Source organism: Agrilus planipennis, unplaced genomic scaffold (genome assembly GCF_000699045.2).
Source record: "Agrilus planipennis isolate EAB-ADULT unplaced genomic scaffold, Apla_2.0 scaffold80, whole genome shotgun sequence".
NCBI lineage: Eukaryota > Metazoa > Arthropoda > Insecta > Coleoptera > Buprestidae > Agrilus > Agrilus planipennis.
The window spans coordinates 272,588-289,718 of record NW_020438873.1 but is presented as its reverse complement, the minus strand read 5'-3'; the positions used below and the strand labels follow the sequence as shown (position 1 = coordinate 289,718).

The 17,131-nt window shown below is 34.0% G+C and overlaps 1 protein-coding gene across 2 annotated transcripts in view; it reads right to left on the bottom strand.

Annotated features, from left to right (window-relative positions):
• Positions 1 to 1,113: 1,113 nt before the first annotated feature.
• LOC108734783 (junctophilin-1) overlaps positions 1,114 to 17,131 on the bottom strand; it is a 75,608-nt gene continuing 59,590 nt past the window's right edge. The window contains exons 4-7 of one of the 2 annotated variants that reach the window (XM_025979654.1): positions 16,366 to 16,530; positions 12,606 to 14,201; positions 8,070 to 8,270; positions 1,114 to 3,729 (exon numbers count right to left, since the gene is read on the bottom strand). In XM_025979654.1, coding sequence (XP_025835439.1) covers positions 3,643 to 3,729; positions 8,070 to 8,270; positions 12,606 to 14,201; positions 16,366 to 16,530 — 2,049 coding nt within the window. In that variant the 3' untranslated portion in view covers positions 1,114 to 3,642. Of the gene's footprint in view, positions 3,730 to 8,069; positions 8,271 to 8,632; positions 8,781 to 12,605; positions 14,202 to 16,365; positions 16,531 to 17,131 lie in introns of those variants that run through there. The other variant, XM_025979657.1, reaches the window with a different exon arrangement.

Sequence of the window (17,131 nt, the reverse complement as noted above, 5' to 3'; positions counted from 1 at the left end):
AAAATATTTTATACTTAAGTAAATGTAGAAAATTAAATAAGTACTACAAAAAAAGGTTTAACTGAAAAATGTATTTTGCAAATACGTATTTTGCATTTAGCATTTAAAATACAAAAGGGAAATCTATTTTGTATTTTACATTTGAAATAGCAAATATAAAAAGTATTTGTATTTTGTATTTAAATACTTTTAAAAACCATTTTGCACATCTCTAGGGAAAATATGCATTTGGATATTAGGTTAGTAAAATTTGTAATTTTCACTCAGTAAAAAAAATTTTATGTGTAAATATGTGTAGAATTTATTCAAAAAAAGTATTTTAAAAATACGTATTTTGAAGTACAAAAAGGAAATTAATTTTGTATTTTACATTTGAAATAACAGATCCAAAAATCATTTGCATTTTGTATTTAAATACATACTTTTAAAAACCATTTTGCACATCTCTAGGGAAAGTATGCATTTGGATAGTAGGTTAGTCCAATTTGTAATTTTCATCAGTGAATCTATTCGCTTTCACTGTTCTTAAAATTGCAACAAATGGTACTTACCTAATTAATTAATGAATTGGATGAAAGAAAAATCAGAAATTTTCTTTTAAAACAAAAGCATTTATTTTATGAACATATAATAAAAAATAATAAAGAAAGAAAAAACGAAAACAGTGGAATACTATATAATATATATTCAAGGGGGAATAGGATTTGTTTTATTTATTTGAAATTACGAAATAGGTAATAAAACAGTTTGTGTAATGCAGTTTAATTTGTTATATACAAATCTATAGAAATTCGGGATTCATATACTTCATAAAAATGAAATTATATCGATAATACAATAACAGTTATACAGTAGCCTCATAAGTGTGTAACAAGGCACGCAAACAATTCTATAAAATTTTTCACGTAAATCCCATAATGCGAATCTTAGTGTCTGATAGTCCTTTAAACAATTAACAATCGTAAACATAACTTTCTGCCATAAATATACAAATTTTTCGAAAAATTTAACATACTGCCCTCTACCAGCGAGAGAAAATCGCAAGAGTGTCAAATCTTACAAAACAACTAACTAACTACTTAACATTATCTATTAAAACATTATTTATTTCAATTTCTGTTCTTCGATTAAATTTGTGCGTGTTTTGATTTCGTTTTCCGTTTTCTTCTTGTTTTATATTTTGGCTATAAGCATTCCTAATATACTTTTCTAAATTCCAAAAATTGGTATTCAAAGTACAATACTATTACGTAAAAATGTTGTATATTGATAAAAAAAAACAATGATTGCTCTTATATAAATGTAGTTTATGTACATAGAACAACAATCAAAATATTTACACTTTCTTTTTTCCTTTCATTGCTACCTTTACCCTATGAATACATGTTTATGTGTTGTGTATCGAGACGTGGTTTGAAATGAGAATTGGAAAAGTGTACGGGAAAAGCGATAGAAAATGTGTAATTTCTAGATACCTAATTGGAAACGTAAATTTTCTGAAAATATTTTGGTACATATATTTATCTCTACAACAAATATTCTACCAACGTTTTTTAAAAGTTTACCAAACACTGGAGTATTTTATTATCACAGACAAATGATCATAAGTACATATATAAATTAAAAAAGAGTGAAACTTTAGATTTATTTAATACTATTCTCCTATTTTTTATATATAAATTTCCATATTATTATCATAATTCAAGTTATAAATTCTATACTACCATTTTAATTTTTTACAACTTTTATTAGGCATATTCCAAATTTAATCATTTTTCTTATATTGACCGTCGTATTAGCCACAAATAAGAGCGACCTAGTGGAATGGATAAAACAAAATTAACAATTAATTCGAAGAACAGAAATTAATTGTGAAAAGCACCCACAGCGTTAATATTTAGATTTCATTTAAAATTATACCATTTTGTATAGTTACACAATATTTTGGCTTCGTGTGATATTACCAAAACTGCGCATAACATTTATTTAATATATATATTTTTCCATTTTTAATATCAATCAGTGTTTTACAATAATATTCAGTACGTTTGTTTAAGCTTAAGTATGTATCATAAGTGATTGATGCATTCGTAAGAATAAATGTGACAAAATAGTTAATTAAAGCTGTTATTCATTGTTCAATTTTAGAGAACAATTGCAAACGTGATTTATTTAATATGCTTCATATTTAAATAATTTCTATTTTCGTTTCCTAGTCATCTTGTCTTTTGGTGCTTTCATGAGTAGAAAATATAAAAATATATACGATAAGTATATAGATAACATTTTTCTTAATTATTTGTATCCCCATACCTTTGCAAATAAATATTTTTTTAACTTTCACTTACAACTCTGTATACAGTATGCGAAAGAGTTTACCTTGGCATAAGTAATCTTAAAATGCACACTACGCGAATTGCCACTACGTATTCGTACAAATTCCAACAGTCAGTCGTGTGCGCGCCGTCCTTAGCGTTATTAATGACAACGGTGTGTAATAACTCAATACCAAGATTCGTACTTTCGCTTACGGGTATATTTACTTTTTTTAGGAGAATAGGAAAATCTTTTAAGAACAACTTCGTTGAGCAATTAAGGCTTAATAGAAGCTAATCTGATGCCAGGGTAAAAAATTAAGAACAGCCAATGGTTAAATCTCAAATTAGGGCAACTTAGTTGATCTTAAACTAAAGATAAGACCCATAGCATCAAAACGAAAAATGGAATTAGTAACAAATAAATAAGTAAAATAAAGATATTGCACGGGAATAGAAACGGGGTTGAATGGGCATGTTATGGACCCTTAATTTTACCCTTAGCATCAAATTAGACCCTAAAAGCCCCTATTCTTAGTATTTTCGAGTCCTCATACTTCATTTATTGTTACTAATGCAATTACGATTCAAAAATACGAATATAAATAATATACTTTTTAATTATATTGTAGGTAATTTACTCATTATATTTAAACGATGGTTTCGTCGGTAACAATTAATGAATAACTTCATACACCTTTTTCGAAAACAATATCTTTCTAAGCACCAAAAAGAATGAATACTAAACCATTTCAGACGAATGGAACACTTAAATAAATGAAATACCCATCTATATAACCTTTAAGATCATTTTTGATTATTTTGCAAATAATTAACTAAATACTGCGATAAATTTAGTACAACTCACCAATCTAGGAGTTTCATAAAACTTCGTTTTTGTATTAGTTTTTTTGACAAATTTGTACGTCCCCAGCAGATAATATTTATAATAAAAATAATAAAAGAAAAATGTACTTTATGTATTTAAAATCGACAAAACGCATTGAAAAAATGATCGTGTAATCGTGAAGTTTATGTACATTTAGCAGTTCTTAAGCTTAAACAAAGAACATAATACGCATTAGAATATTTACAATTAAACTTTGAAAACTTCAACAGCAACTTATAATTTAAAACAAAGATAAAATAAAAAAGAAAACAACACTCAATCCTATACAATAAATAACATAGCTTAACTTAAAAATTTGAATGTGTTTATTTCCTAGAAAAAATTATGGATAGGATGAATTAGCGTTTTGTCTTTTGGGCGTCCAATTTCTATCTGGGCGTAGCACGAAATTCAGCGTCAATTGACGCTCAACCTGTACTATGTCAGTATCTTGAAGAACATTATAGCCAAGGAGATGTTTATGAATAGCACTACAATTACCAGCTGCTGGCGCGAGAACCAGTCCTATAACAAAAACCCATGACAACCATAATTAATTTTTAGTATTTTACAAAAAAAAATCCCTAAATACATATGCACATACGCAACCTATTGAAAATACAATGATGTGTTACTATTAATAATAGCTGTTATATTCAAAATGTTTTTTTATTCAAAAATCTATCGTACGTTTCGGCTATAAAGATATTATCAAAGGGTACACAGGTATGCTACGCATCATTGTTCGGTATCCGGTCGAATCCTAAAAAGGTACCGGATCCGCCGAGTACCGGATCCAAACCGGATACTCGGCTTATCTCTATTTACAACCTTGTTTGATTTATTCAGTAATTTATTAAGACTCCCTATAGCGCGCTGATTAGGTCTAATAAAGTCGAAATCGTAATCTGCGTCTAGCAGTTTCATAAATTTCTGATTAAAATTTATTAATCTTTTGCAACTGTAACTTATACCTGTGTACTTTTTGACAATGGCCTTACAACCGAAACGTACGTTTCATCTTTTAGAATAATATTCCAACAATATACCTTGCTGGGGGTGAGAGTTGAAACTCGTACATAAGCTTCGTGTCGATTGAAGGGAAGGTATAATCTTATTCGAGAGTGAAAAGGTATTTTTAGATGGGAACGAAAATTGGAGAGAGGTAAAAATTAAGACTAAGACCTCCCAACTCAACCCTTATTTAACCTAATCCACAAAAAAGCTGGACATTTTGCATTTAAAAGTTACGACTATTTTGCGCCGCAGCAAAGTCATCGGAACACTTCACCCACTTCTTGCCCCCCCCCCTTCGTTCGCACTTTGAAAAAATAATTAATGTTTTTCCATGCAAAATACAAACTTTACCACCCCTTTGGATATGGAACTTCAAGTGTGTTAGTACACCCCCATAGTTGAAATATTTTCTTAAAATCTGAAATCTCTTAGGTTCAAAAGCTTAGGTTGTGCATTGTCTGTCTGTGTATCAGTCACGGTACTGTTTTATACATAGATAAGATTAATCTCAATAATCAATAATACAAATAGACAATCTGGCTCTTCCTAATAGTTCTAAGTGATTTTAGAAGTGTTTTTCTCAATTTAGATTATTTTTTTGCCTGATTCAAGAATTCCATAAGCAAGAATTAAAAAATTCATCGATCATGCATAAAATATTATTAATCCAGGAATGTCGCTTTTTCCGTATGGAAGTCATTCATAATTAAATGAGTCAGGTTTGAAATACTCAAAACATGCTTTATAGAAAGGTAAACACTGAAATAATTGTCGAATTTTTCAATTTACTGATGAGTTACACTTATTAGGTGTGCTAATAAAGTATAATTATTATTTATTTATTTAATTATTCTTATACTACATTTGTATACCTAGTTCTTCAAAATTAAAAAGTAATGTAAAATATATGTAGATGTTTGGAGGAGAAAACGAAATACCTTATATAAACTGAAAAGCTTTTTGAGCGTATTATAAGCGGGCTTTAGCATTCTACGTGCTTTTTTACTGGCTGAGCTTTAAGATAATGCGTGTGCAAATAGCGGCAGACTGAACCTAGGTAATCGATCGTAGCATGTTAGACGAGGATTGTGAAAAAATTATTAACATGATCGTAAATAACATAAGAAGAGAACGAGTCCGAGTGACTAAACTAGTCTAAGCGGTGATAACCAGGCTTTAGAAGTAAAACTACAAGCTTCTTCCTTTTAAGTAATTAAATACAACAGGAAAAAGAAAAATCGCTAACCATTTTCCACATTCCTCGTGTATATATATATGTATATATTTTTTACGAATGTGTATATACAGGGTGATTGATCCAAATCGTTCATTAAACATTTATAGAGATCAAAAAGAGGCGTCGATTATACTTGGTATACATCTACAAGTCAAAGGGATCTATTTAAAGAAAATATTTTCGAAACTGTAGTGGCATTTCCGGTTCTAACGGAAGTGCTTCATTACTTCGCTATTGACAAAACGGTTTAATATTCTTTATTTCTTTAAATAGATTATTAAATTGAAAGGTAACTTTTATTAATGTGATATATATATAATACTAAAGCTGATATTTTTTAAATTATAAGAAATAATGAGCAAAATTGGTTTTGGTCTTGCGAAAATGCAAAGCCAAGTCTAAAATCAAAACCTTAATATGGAAGTGTAAACGAAAAATTATTACTTCCAATGGATGTATGGGTTAAACTGTTTGAATCAACATTAATATATTCCTTTTTTTCCAATTTGAGGGGAACAGTTTACTGAAAAATCAATGTCGAACAGAGTTACTATCCTAGATACCAAAAAAAGCCAGACCCTCAAGCATTTTTCTGAGTTATGGAACACATACTCAGCAACAACAAATAATGATGAATAATAACGTTAGACAAGTACTTATATTGCTATTTAAGAAACGACTTTTCGAAATTTGTGTCGTCATCCGTAACAGTCAATGCCTACTTTTGTAATTAAGCTTTAAAGTTTAAAAAAATGAGACAAAAAAAAGGCCTGGGGTATCAGCTATCATTTAAGATTCCAAAATAATAATGTTTTGTTACCTCAAGACCGATGACCTTATGAGGATGATGTTGACTGATGTTTTCAATAAATCTTTCATCTAGAAGTGATTATTGCAACATGAAAAATATTGACTTTAGAGGTACCTACAAGGTCTGTTCAAAAAGTATCGCGAATTTTGAAGTTCCCCAGGTTGCGTATTTTCAATTGTGTTGTGGCGGTTTATTGGTACTCATGTATCTCACTTATACTGATACTGACTTCGATTTTTGCCTATTCCAAAAAATGGATCAAAGAATTTGTATCAAATTTTGTAAGAAAAACAAAAGAGCGTGGACGCATTCCGAATGTCGAATGTGGCATATGGTGAAGCTACCATGGACCGAGGCAACGTTTATCGACGGTACAAAATGTTCTTGGAGGGCCGAGAAGATATGAACGACGAAGAGCGTGCAGGACGCCCGAGCACATCAACAACAGACGAAGACATTGATGAAGCGAAGAAAAAGGTGTTATCCAATCGTCGAATAACCGTTAGAGAAGTTGCTGAGGACCTAAACATATCAATTGGCTCCTGTCATTTGATTTTTACCAATGATTTGGGCATGAGACGGGTCGCCGCGAAATTCATACCAAAATTGCTCAATTTCGACCAAAAACAACAACGCATTAACATTGCTAAGGAGCTGTTAACCCAAATTTGCTGCAGAGGGTCATAACTGGTGACGAATCATGGGTTTATGGTTATAACGTGGGAACCAAAGCTTAATCATCCCAAAAAGCGCACCAAATTAGGTCGAATGTGAAGGTTTCTTCGATTGCAGGGCGTGGTGCATCATTAGTTCTTGCCACAGGGTAGAACGGTCAATAAGGAATATTACCTTCAAGTTATACGCAATTTGGGCGAAGCAATCCGCCAGAAACGCCCGAATTACTGGAAAAAAATGGCTTTTGTACCATTATAACGCCGATGCTCACACATCGTTGTTTGTAAGCGAATGTTTAGCCAAAAACAACACACTAATAATGCCGCAGCCACCATTTCTTCCCCAAACTGAAGAATCACATGAAAAGACGACGCTACGCTACATTTGAGGAGATAAAGACGGCATCGAAGTTGGAGCTGAACAAGATCACAAGATATGATTTTTTGAAGTATGTACCTTTGAACAGACCTCATATATCACTCTTACAAAGGTCGCCCTTAAACATAATGAAGTATAGGTACAATAAACAAACTTGGATATCAATATATTAATCTAATGGTGCAGTTCCCGTAGAGCCATAAATGTTACAGTTTTATATTTTTTGGTTAAATAGACTTTCATAAATGCAAGTATATAAGTATGCTTTAAATCGATTTGTCTTTTCGTTTCCTATAAATTTCCATTGAACGGTTTAAGTCAATCACCCTGTATATAAATATATAAGTGAGCATACAGCGATTTACCAAAACATCTAAAAGAATACTAAAATCTAAACATACCTATCAGATCTCTGTAGGCGTTAGCGTTGTTAAAAAAGAAATACATTACGAAATAGTTCCTCATAAATGACCAAGTTAAATATACAATATTAATTCAAGTAATTGTGATCATTATATCAATATGACACCTAGGTCAAGTCAAGTAAAGAAGTGCCAGGCAAAGGTAAAACTAGAAAAAGGTGTAGAGCAGATCTATATGTATGTATATACATATATATATATATAANATCAGCAACATGTCGAATTAAGTTATATTTTAAAACTATTGGTAAGTAAACTGTTAACTTGTAAAAGAAGAAATTAAGTATTGATTTAACTTGTAAAAAAGTACTTGAAAAGGCCATACCTTAACTTGCGGGCTAACAAGATAAAGTAAAGGATTTGCTCGCAATTTTTCACGTTCTTCGTTCATCCTTCGGACTTCCTCCCGTCGCATTGATCCTAAATATGACACCTCTTCCCTCGACATTGGTTCTGTGGCTTTTGGTAGCGTTTGAACATCAGGTAACGACTTCTTCCTTTGCAGCGAAGTCTGCTCGACGATAGTCTAAAAGAAAAATAATAAACACCGTTTACTTTTTATATCATACAGACAGATCAATGAAAGGCAGACAGCAGATGTAAATGTCTTTGAAGCGTAATTATTATCAGACCAAAGTTATTGGCACAAATTACAAAACAGCCCGCTGATGTTTACTGTTTGGCGCATTTCACAGAATTAAATTTTTGTATATCGGCAAGTTAAAAAAGAAAAAAAATATCTTCAGACAAAAATAAGTATCGGATGTAAACATTTCTTCAATAACGAAACACTTGTAAAACAGAACTTTAAACTGTGAAGTTATCACTTAATGAAGGAAGATGCCTATGAAGGAAATTTGTGAGTGAAAGAAGTTGAATAGTCCATGCCTCAACTGGAGGAGTATCTATCCAGGATTCAGAAGCACGCCGCGCCAATAGAGCGGGTGACAACAAAATGTCCTCATCGTCGTCTTCTTGGTACCACAGCATGACAAATCGGAGCGACAAACGGGTTAGAACTGCATGCCAGCTAATGTATATTTAACGGCAGCTCAGGGAAAACAAAATTAGATTTCCCCCACTTGAACAATACAAGGCATCTCAATACCGATAAAACTGTCGACAACCGAGCGACCGACAGTTCGTCCGTTTGGAAATTGCGGAGGTTGGAATTTCTTACTCGTGGATATTTCAAAAAAATTTCATACAAACTGACTCATAATCGGTCAGGAATCTAACTGTGTATGAGTACAAGAACATTTTCCCAATTTTTGACCGCCTTCCTTCCATCCCCAAGGAAAAATAAATTAATAAGGGACTACCCCATTTCCACACCAAAAAAGACAGGAATTTTATTAACGTTTCGCTAACATGAGTGGCGAGCATCTTCAGAGATCCTTCCATCTCCGACACATCCACATGTATCAGTACTAGCAAAACAACCTACGAGGGCCTTTAGACCCGAATCAAAACAGCAGCAGTTCACCTACTGGCCGCAAAAGCTTTCACCAATTGGATCCTTTTCACACGAGCTACATTTTGTATCGCTTTCGTTGCGCTACAGTAGCGCGACAGTTGCTAGTTTTCATGTATAAAGAGCGATTTTTTGCAGCGCTTCGATATTGTAGCCGATATAGTAACGTATCTATTTCAAATTTAAAGAAACAGTTATTAAAATGAAGTCGCAGAAGAAAGACGAAGAGGAGCTTACTTTATTAGCGCTTCTTTAACGAAAAAGAATATAATGAATCGGAAATTTTGGGTCGATCCTTACAACAGAAATCGATTGATAAAAGGATTTCTATACACCTTTCCAAGATTTACGTCAAAATGAAAAAAGTTTTTCAATCATTCCTTATTCCCATGCTCTTCCTTATATAGTGTGCACTGCAGCTATTCCAAATGGAGTCTTTGAAATTATGGAATTTTCGACATTGACATTGTCCATCATCGGTCTGTCGTACTACTAAAAATACGCCAGTGTGGAAGCGTTAACTAAAGTAAATGTATTTCTTAATGAAGCCCTTCAAGGGCACAACTATTTAGTCTATTTAAAACAGTAGATACAGAAAAATCGCGCAACTGTAGCGCTTCAGAAACGCTACAAAAAGTAGCCCGTATGAAAAGGCTCTTAGTATGTTTTACTGATTCTGAATCCAAAATTAGAATTTATCAGCCTTAAATATCCTTTGAACTAATTTTCTCCGAGTGTAAGATACTAGAAAAATTGTTGTTTGTCCACTTAATATATTAAAAAGTTAAAATTTGAAATGGTGATAATTAAGCGTGTACAAATACAAAAATATTTTGTTCTAATAAATATGCGAAAAACCTGCAAAGCAACTCCCTATTAAAAAAAAAATAGTTAACCCCTTCCCTCTAAACATCTTTACGTAATAATTGAATGGTCCCTTTTAACACACTAAAATTGGAACAAAACCAGAAAAATAAATTACTTTGTCGTTATGAATGACAAACCTGTAAAGATATTTTATGCTGATTTGAAAGTAAAAAAAACGTTGACTATTTATCGAAATCGATTTCTGTACCAATTTATAATCCATTAGATTATCTAGAATGTAATGAAAGGTTCAAATGTCCAACTTTCCAACACCACTTAATCTACTGGTTAGTCACACCGGTAGACCTTGCCAAAAGTAGAATTTTAAACATCAAACATTTCCGTAGAGATGTAGGTAAATACTCTAAGTTCTAACTTTAAATTGCGATGAAAATTTTGCTTATTTTGTAATACAATTATACTTCCTAAGGTAATTTTTTATTTTAAATGATTGTCCTGCAGATTATTTAAATTGAGCAGTGCCAATGTAAGTTGTAAGTCATGAATTTTAACATTAATACAGAAAATGGCGTATTCCCGGAATCCCCATATATTCATAATAAGTGGTGCTGCTTTTGCTCGCTGGACGGCACCCACCAAGACTAGAGACATCACTTTAGCCACGCTGTCCAGTTTTCTTTGGCTATCCGCTCGCATTCTGCTTTGTTCCGTGTTAATTTCCACGATAACTCAATACGCCAAAAGAACCACAAATTTAAAATAAATTAAAAAAAACAGAACGAAATATTCTTCAGATAATGTATAATAAATAAATACCAAGGGATCAAAAAAATCGGGGATCGAATGGAAAACCTAGCAAAGGTAATGGTAGATTCCAATGAGTTTTAGAGAAACAGAATCGGTTGAGTGTCGCAGGTTATTGTACAGGCTTAAAAGACACATAAAAATTAATACAAAATAGGCTTATTATCAATATATATCTAAAGATTAAATTGCTGTGTATTTAGTTGTGGAGTGAAAGATACACGTTGCATTTAAATTGCATATTGTTTTTGTTGGCCACATATGATAATGTATTTGGCAAAGGAACTTCTCTTTTTCTGGCGCAATTAAAGAAAACATGTTGAACTACATGACTGCCATAGTAGCAGAATAAACATGACAAAATAAAAACAAGATTATCATGGTGAAGCTTTATTATCTCAGGCTTGCGTCCCAGAACAAACGGTTCCAAATGTTCTTCAAGACTTTTTACGAAATGATCAGAACCTATACATATATCTAAAAATATGCCTCTATTTAAGAAAAACTGATGCGCTGAAGCATAAAATGTCTATTACGACAAAAACTGCTTGGTCAGTTATGTGGAAACTGTTAGACATAAACAGTTATTTAGCTCTCAGCAGCACGCCGCGTTATACACAGTCCAAAATAACACCGACCAATCTACCTAATGCCATTCGAATTCCAGCGTTCAAAGAATGACTACAAACTACCCAGTGAACGCTATCTGTAGTCTGAGAAGTTTATATCCTCATTAGAAAAGGGTTTTGTTAAACATTTCTCTGTCCCACAATAAGTAGCAAATTACTATGATGTCTGTACTTATACAGAGACTTTCATTTCCAAAACATTACTTTTCAAAAGCCATTAATGGCAGATCAAAATTGTTTTGCTTCACTCTGTCTGATGTCTATCTAGTCCTCCCGTCTATTTATTGTTCTTTTTACGTCTAAATATTTGGATAAAATTCGAAAAACCCCTGTAATTTTCATAATTATTACTTCATAGAAGGACATCGTCATTATCATCATCATCATCGTCAGTCCTAATTCTGGTTGGACACGCACCTCCACTATTTCCTATCCTGAACTAATCTTCGCATTTCCCTAAAGCTAGAACAACCCACATCCTTATTTGAGAACAGTAATCTAATCTAGGTCTACCTCCTAACTTCCGTTTCTGTCTCTAATATGTCTCTGACTAGACCTTCATGTCTGAGAAGGTGTCCTATTAACCTATCGCTCCTATTTCTTATTGACTTTGATAGAGTCCTCTGTTCTCCTATTCTTTCTAATATCTCTTGATTTCTAACCTTCTCTATCCACGAAAAAATGCACCGTATTCCAATTCCTTTTGTAAATAAGCAGTTGGCAATTGGTAAACGAATTACTTTATAAAAGTACTTAGAAATTTGCATGTATGTAATTGCTTTCGAAGTACTCATCGTCATCATCATCATAAGGTAGTCAATCCGAAGACTGGTTGGACACGCACCTGCACTCTTTGCTATCCTGAGATAATCTTCGCATTTCCCTAAAGCTACAACATCCCAGATCCGTAACTATTTGTGAACAGTAATCTAATCTACGTCTACCTCTCATTCTCTTAACTACTGTTTCTGTTTCTAATATGTATCCATCAAAATTTACTAGGTACTCATTTAGAAAAACCTCGCGAAAAAGTCATACGCGTTTGATTAGATAAGAGCAAAGTTGACAAGCGTTATATTCGTATTGAGAACAAACGAGCAATTAAAGAAAACAATGAGAGTCTTACCTTAACAGTAGGAGCAGGATTTGGATTGTACAGGCTTTCCGTTCTTTTGGGCTGATTGGGAGATGGAATGATGTCTTGGCCCAACCCACGTTTCCTTATAATTATTTCCTCAAAAGGAGCTTGCGTTGGAGTAGTCGCCCTACTGCTGCTGGTGTTGATCGTTTTGCCCGGATTTCCGGTCATAATTGCGCCGTTTCTAGATGCAGCCGGCGTTTGTACCGGCGGGGTGCCCCTTGCAGCCGATGGAGCTCTTGACGTCCTCTCAGGAGTTTCTGGCGCCGGAATGAATGTTTTATCAACTGACGGTTGTCTGGACCCACTAAGTCTACTCGCTGCCTTTGTATATCGATCGACGCTTGAATCTCTACTCGGCGGTCTCTTGTAATGATCGAAATAATCGATCGACGATTGTTGTTGAGTCTGTCCTAGATAAGGCCGATCTCCTGACACTCTTCGAGAATTCCGTCGCAGATTTGCTTGGGAATATTCCTCTCTCGGAATAGAATTTCGTACTCTATTAATATCTTCGTTTGTTGCAGGATTTGCGTTTTGATTGGAGTAATCGTTCGTTTGCGGAGGTGGTGGTTTACTGTACACAGATGTCGTTCTAGTTTGCGTCTTCTGAACGTTCGATATTTGATTATCTAATTCGTAACCGTAAATGCTTTTATTATTATGCATCGTGGAGTTGAAGTTCATTTGCTGAGATTGATTCGGTAGTAAATTGTTCGATTGGTTCGATTTATTGTGCGATTGATTCGGATACGGTTGATTTGGCATCACATTCTGTGACGGATTCGGTGCCAAATTATGCTGTTGTGATTGATTTGATATAAAATTGGATGTGGTATTTTGTACGTTTTGTTGTTGTAAATGTTGCATGTTTTGCATTTCGTTCGTTAGAGGATTCGTCATTTGATTCGGTATTTGATTCGGAATTTGGTTTCCCATAGGCGGCATCTTGTTTCCCACTTTCATTTCTGGAGTAACGTGATTCGGTATTTTATTCGACACTTGATTTTGGGCATATTCACTAATGAATTGATTAGCTATACTACTAGAAAGTGACGAATCTTTTTGACTGCTGTATGCTGAATCAGTATACCTATCTTTGTTATACCTCGCACGGAACCGTTCTAAACCTGGTTGTTTAAAATCTGGTGCGAATTGTTTTGCAACAGCCAATGCGATGTCCGAATCTTCCCTTGCATGGGCTGCTGCGACATCTGCCTGTTCTGCCTTTCCCCTGGCCGTTGCAGTTCTCGAAATTGCAATGTCGGCTTTTTGCAAGGCTATTTTCGATGCTCTTTGTGCTGCATTAACAGCAGCGTCGATACGTTCTCTGAACTTCGCAGATCTCATTAGAAACAGATGTTTTTTCTTGTTACTTGTTATCAGCACGTTGTTTTTGTATTTACCCTCTTCTTTTTCGCCGTTACTAAACGTAGTGACACCGTAACCGTATTTTTTATTTGCGTACCATTCACCTTCGTATTTTAGTCCGTCTGACCGTTCGCTAATACCAAAACCCGTACGTTTGTCGTTTTTCCACTCGCCCATGTACGTTTCAGTAACACTTGCGTCCATTTGGTCGTCCTACAGGTATTAATAATAAAATAAAAGACTCCAGGGCGATTATACAAAGTGGCCTATTGAAAACAAAGTACAATTTTATACCAATTAGCATGATTTTTGTGAAAAAAGTGGGACATCTAAATTCATTGTTTGAATTCATATTACTCCAACCTCAAAGTGAGGAGAAACATCCTTAAATTTTGAAAACATTTGGGTGTTTCATTCCCACCAGCCAGTAATGCTGGTGGGCGGGCAGTCCCTCCGGACTACGCCGGAAGGTAGGGCGGAAGGCCCTCTTCAGCCTGCTTTCAGGAATCGTGGGAATGGGTGAGTGGTGGTTCGGGTGGGAAAGTTGAGACGGACGAAATGAAGACAGAAGAGAATGAAAGATTATCTGTGGAATATTACTGACCCAGCATTTGCCTAAGTGATCCAAGGAAACCACAGAAAAACTTGTAGCAAGGCAGACGGACCCGGAATCGAACAGGCGTCCTTCCGAATGCTAAGCAATGGTCAAAACCTCTAGGCCATGCCGCTGGGTAAATGGGCAGTCAATTCTCTATGTTTATGGTTGACCGAGCGGCATGGCCTAGAGGTCTAGACCATTGCTTAGCATTCGGGAGGACGCCGGTTCGATTCCAGGTCCGTCTGCCTTGGTCCAAGTTTTTCTGTGGTTTCCTTGGATCACTTAGGCAAATGCTGGGGCAGTAATATTCCACAGATAATCTTTCATTCTCTTCTGTCTTTATTTCGTCCGTCTCATCTTTCTTACCCGAACCACCACCCACCCATTCCCACGATTCCTGAAAGCAGGCTGAAGAGGGCCTTCCGCCCTACCTTCCGGCGCAGTCCGGAGGGACTGCCCGCCCGCCAGCATATGTGGCTGGTGGGAATGAAACACCCAAAAGTTTTTTTTTTATGTTTATGGAATTTGACATGCAAATTTAAGAAGCAGAAGTCCATGGCAACCAGCGTTTACTTGACTTTAATACTTTTGGTAATGTGTCTTAATTAATATCGTCTCCAAGGCACATTTTCTCGAAAGTTAGTGGTCCAGTTTCAAAAAATAAAAAACAGTTGAATAGGGAATTAAAAGACCTTTCAAATGGTGTGTAGTTGGAACTGACCATTGATTAAAAAATTGAAAGGTGCTGCCCTACCCGCTTTAAGAATGAAGTAACACGAATCAAAACATTAAATTTAGATGTCCCCCTTACAATAAAAGTCGACAAGTCTGAGGTTTTTATACAAAAGTCATTCTGAATAGTATGAAATCGCACTCAGTGTTTTCAATGGTCCACCCTGTATATTAAATATTCTCTAAGGGTGAATGTATACTGGAATGAGCTTTAAAAAAATATTGTGAAGAAAACGGACATAATTTCTATTTCAGAGGTTATGGTATCTCTTGTAAAGCTCTAATTTCTTAAAAATTACTCTGGGAATTTTACTTATGAATTGCTGTAGGTATATAGAGCTTTCTAGTAATACAAATTATAAAAATATAAATGTTGTACGTAATAATACGGAATTATAAAAGTACGATTCAGGTCTACGCATATTGATTTCGTTTTATATAAATTACTGGAAAGCATTTATTTCCAAAATTAAATGTAATACAAGATGTGAAACATTTTCTCTCAAGATGGACTACTTTCAACTTATTAAAAATGAAAAAAAGAAGAAAGCAAAGTAAAATTGGAACTTTCATTTTATTTTTACTATGGAAACACGATATTGATTTTCTTGAAAACATCATGTGTCAGAATTAGTTGTCAGTAAACCAATAAAAATATAGCAAAATGCAACTCTGGCATTGTAAAAGAACCAAATACCTACTTTTAGTGACGCATACAGATTTTACTTTTGGGAACTTAACGAAACAACATAGAACTTCACAATTTACAATACTAAGAGAAGCATATTACTGCACACGCTTCTAATTACTATTTCTACAATTTGTACCTACTCCCTATTTTATTATAATTCCCACATGAACGCTATGTGTTCCAGAGTATAATGCAAAAAAAATATTTTATTGCTATCCCTTAGGAAGATCTAGTTCACTTGGATTTTTTTTAATGCATGTACATTCAATGGCCTATTGTCATCTTAGTCCCTTCCCTTTCCAGTATACAGTCCTTGGAATGAAATTTGAATGCATGCATGCACTATATTATCATACCTCAACTATGAAGCTCGCGTTTGAATCCGTGTGCAAAGAAGCGTTCGTAATAGCTGACTGTGCGGAATCTGTGCTGACCCATGATGCGGAAGAACCTGTTGATCGTATGCTGCCGGTCCCTTTTTCTAAATCTCCCGTACTCTTTTGTTTTTTCAGTTTCAAACCCTGAAATCGAATATTGTATAAGTTTAAATATAGTATAATAATTAAGAGAAATGGAAAATTAACTGGGCAAAGCTATATTCAAAACTGAGCAATTTTCATCATAATTTTATTTCGAGAAATTGAGAAATTTATAATTTTAAAAAGTGACGTAATTCGTTAGACTGGTTAATATTTACATTCAAAAAGTATTTATATAAAAGATACGTAATATGCATTAAAAGAAATAAATATTTTGACGAAAGTCTCTTTTTACAATGAAAAAAATAAAGCAAAAATTGGATATAAAAATGCATTTTCCGCATAGAAGGTATCTATAAATTTTGACAATAATAATATGTATAAAAAGTTAAAAAACCGAAAGCTAAATGTATCCAGAATTAGAAACCAAAATTTAAAGGTTGGCATTACGTATTGCTTTGCTTACGTTTCCTTCAGCATGCTCGAATCTCTTCAATACTGACTAGTCATATATTACTCTTATATGTATTATTTTCCTGAAAATATCTATTACTTTGGTCCGCAGTAGTCTCTAATTTTGGATATGATTGGCTATAGTAGGACTCCAGGGGACAATTACAAAAATTAATTTCTTAAAACTGTA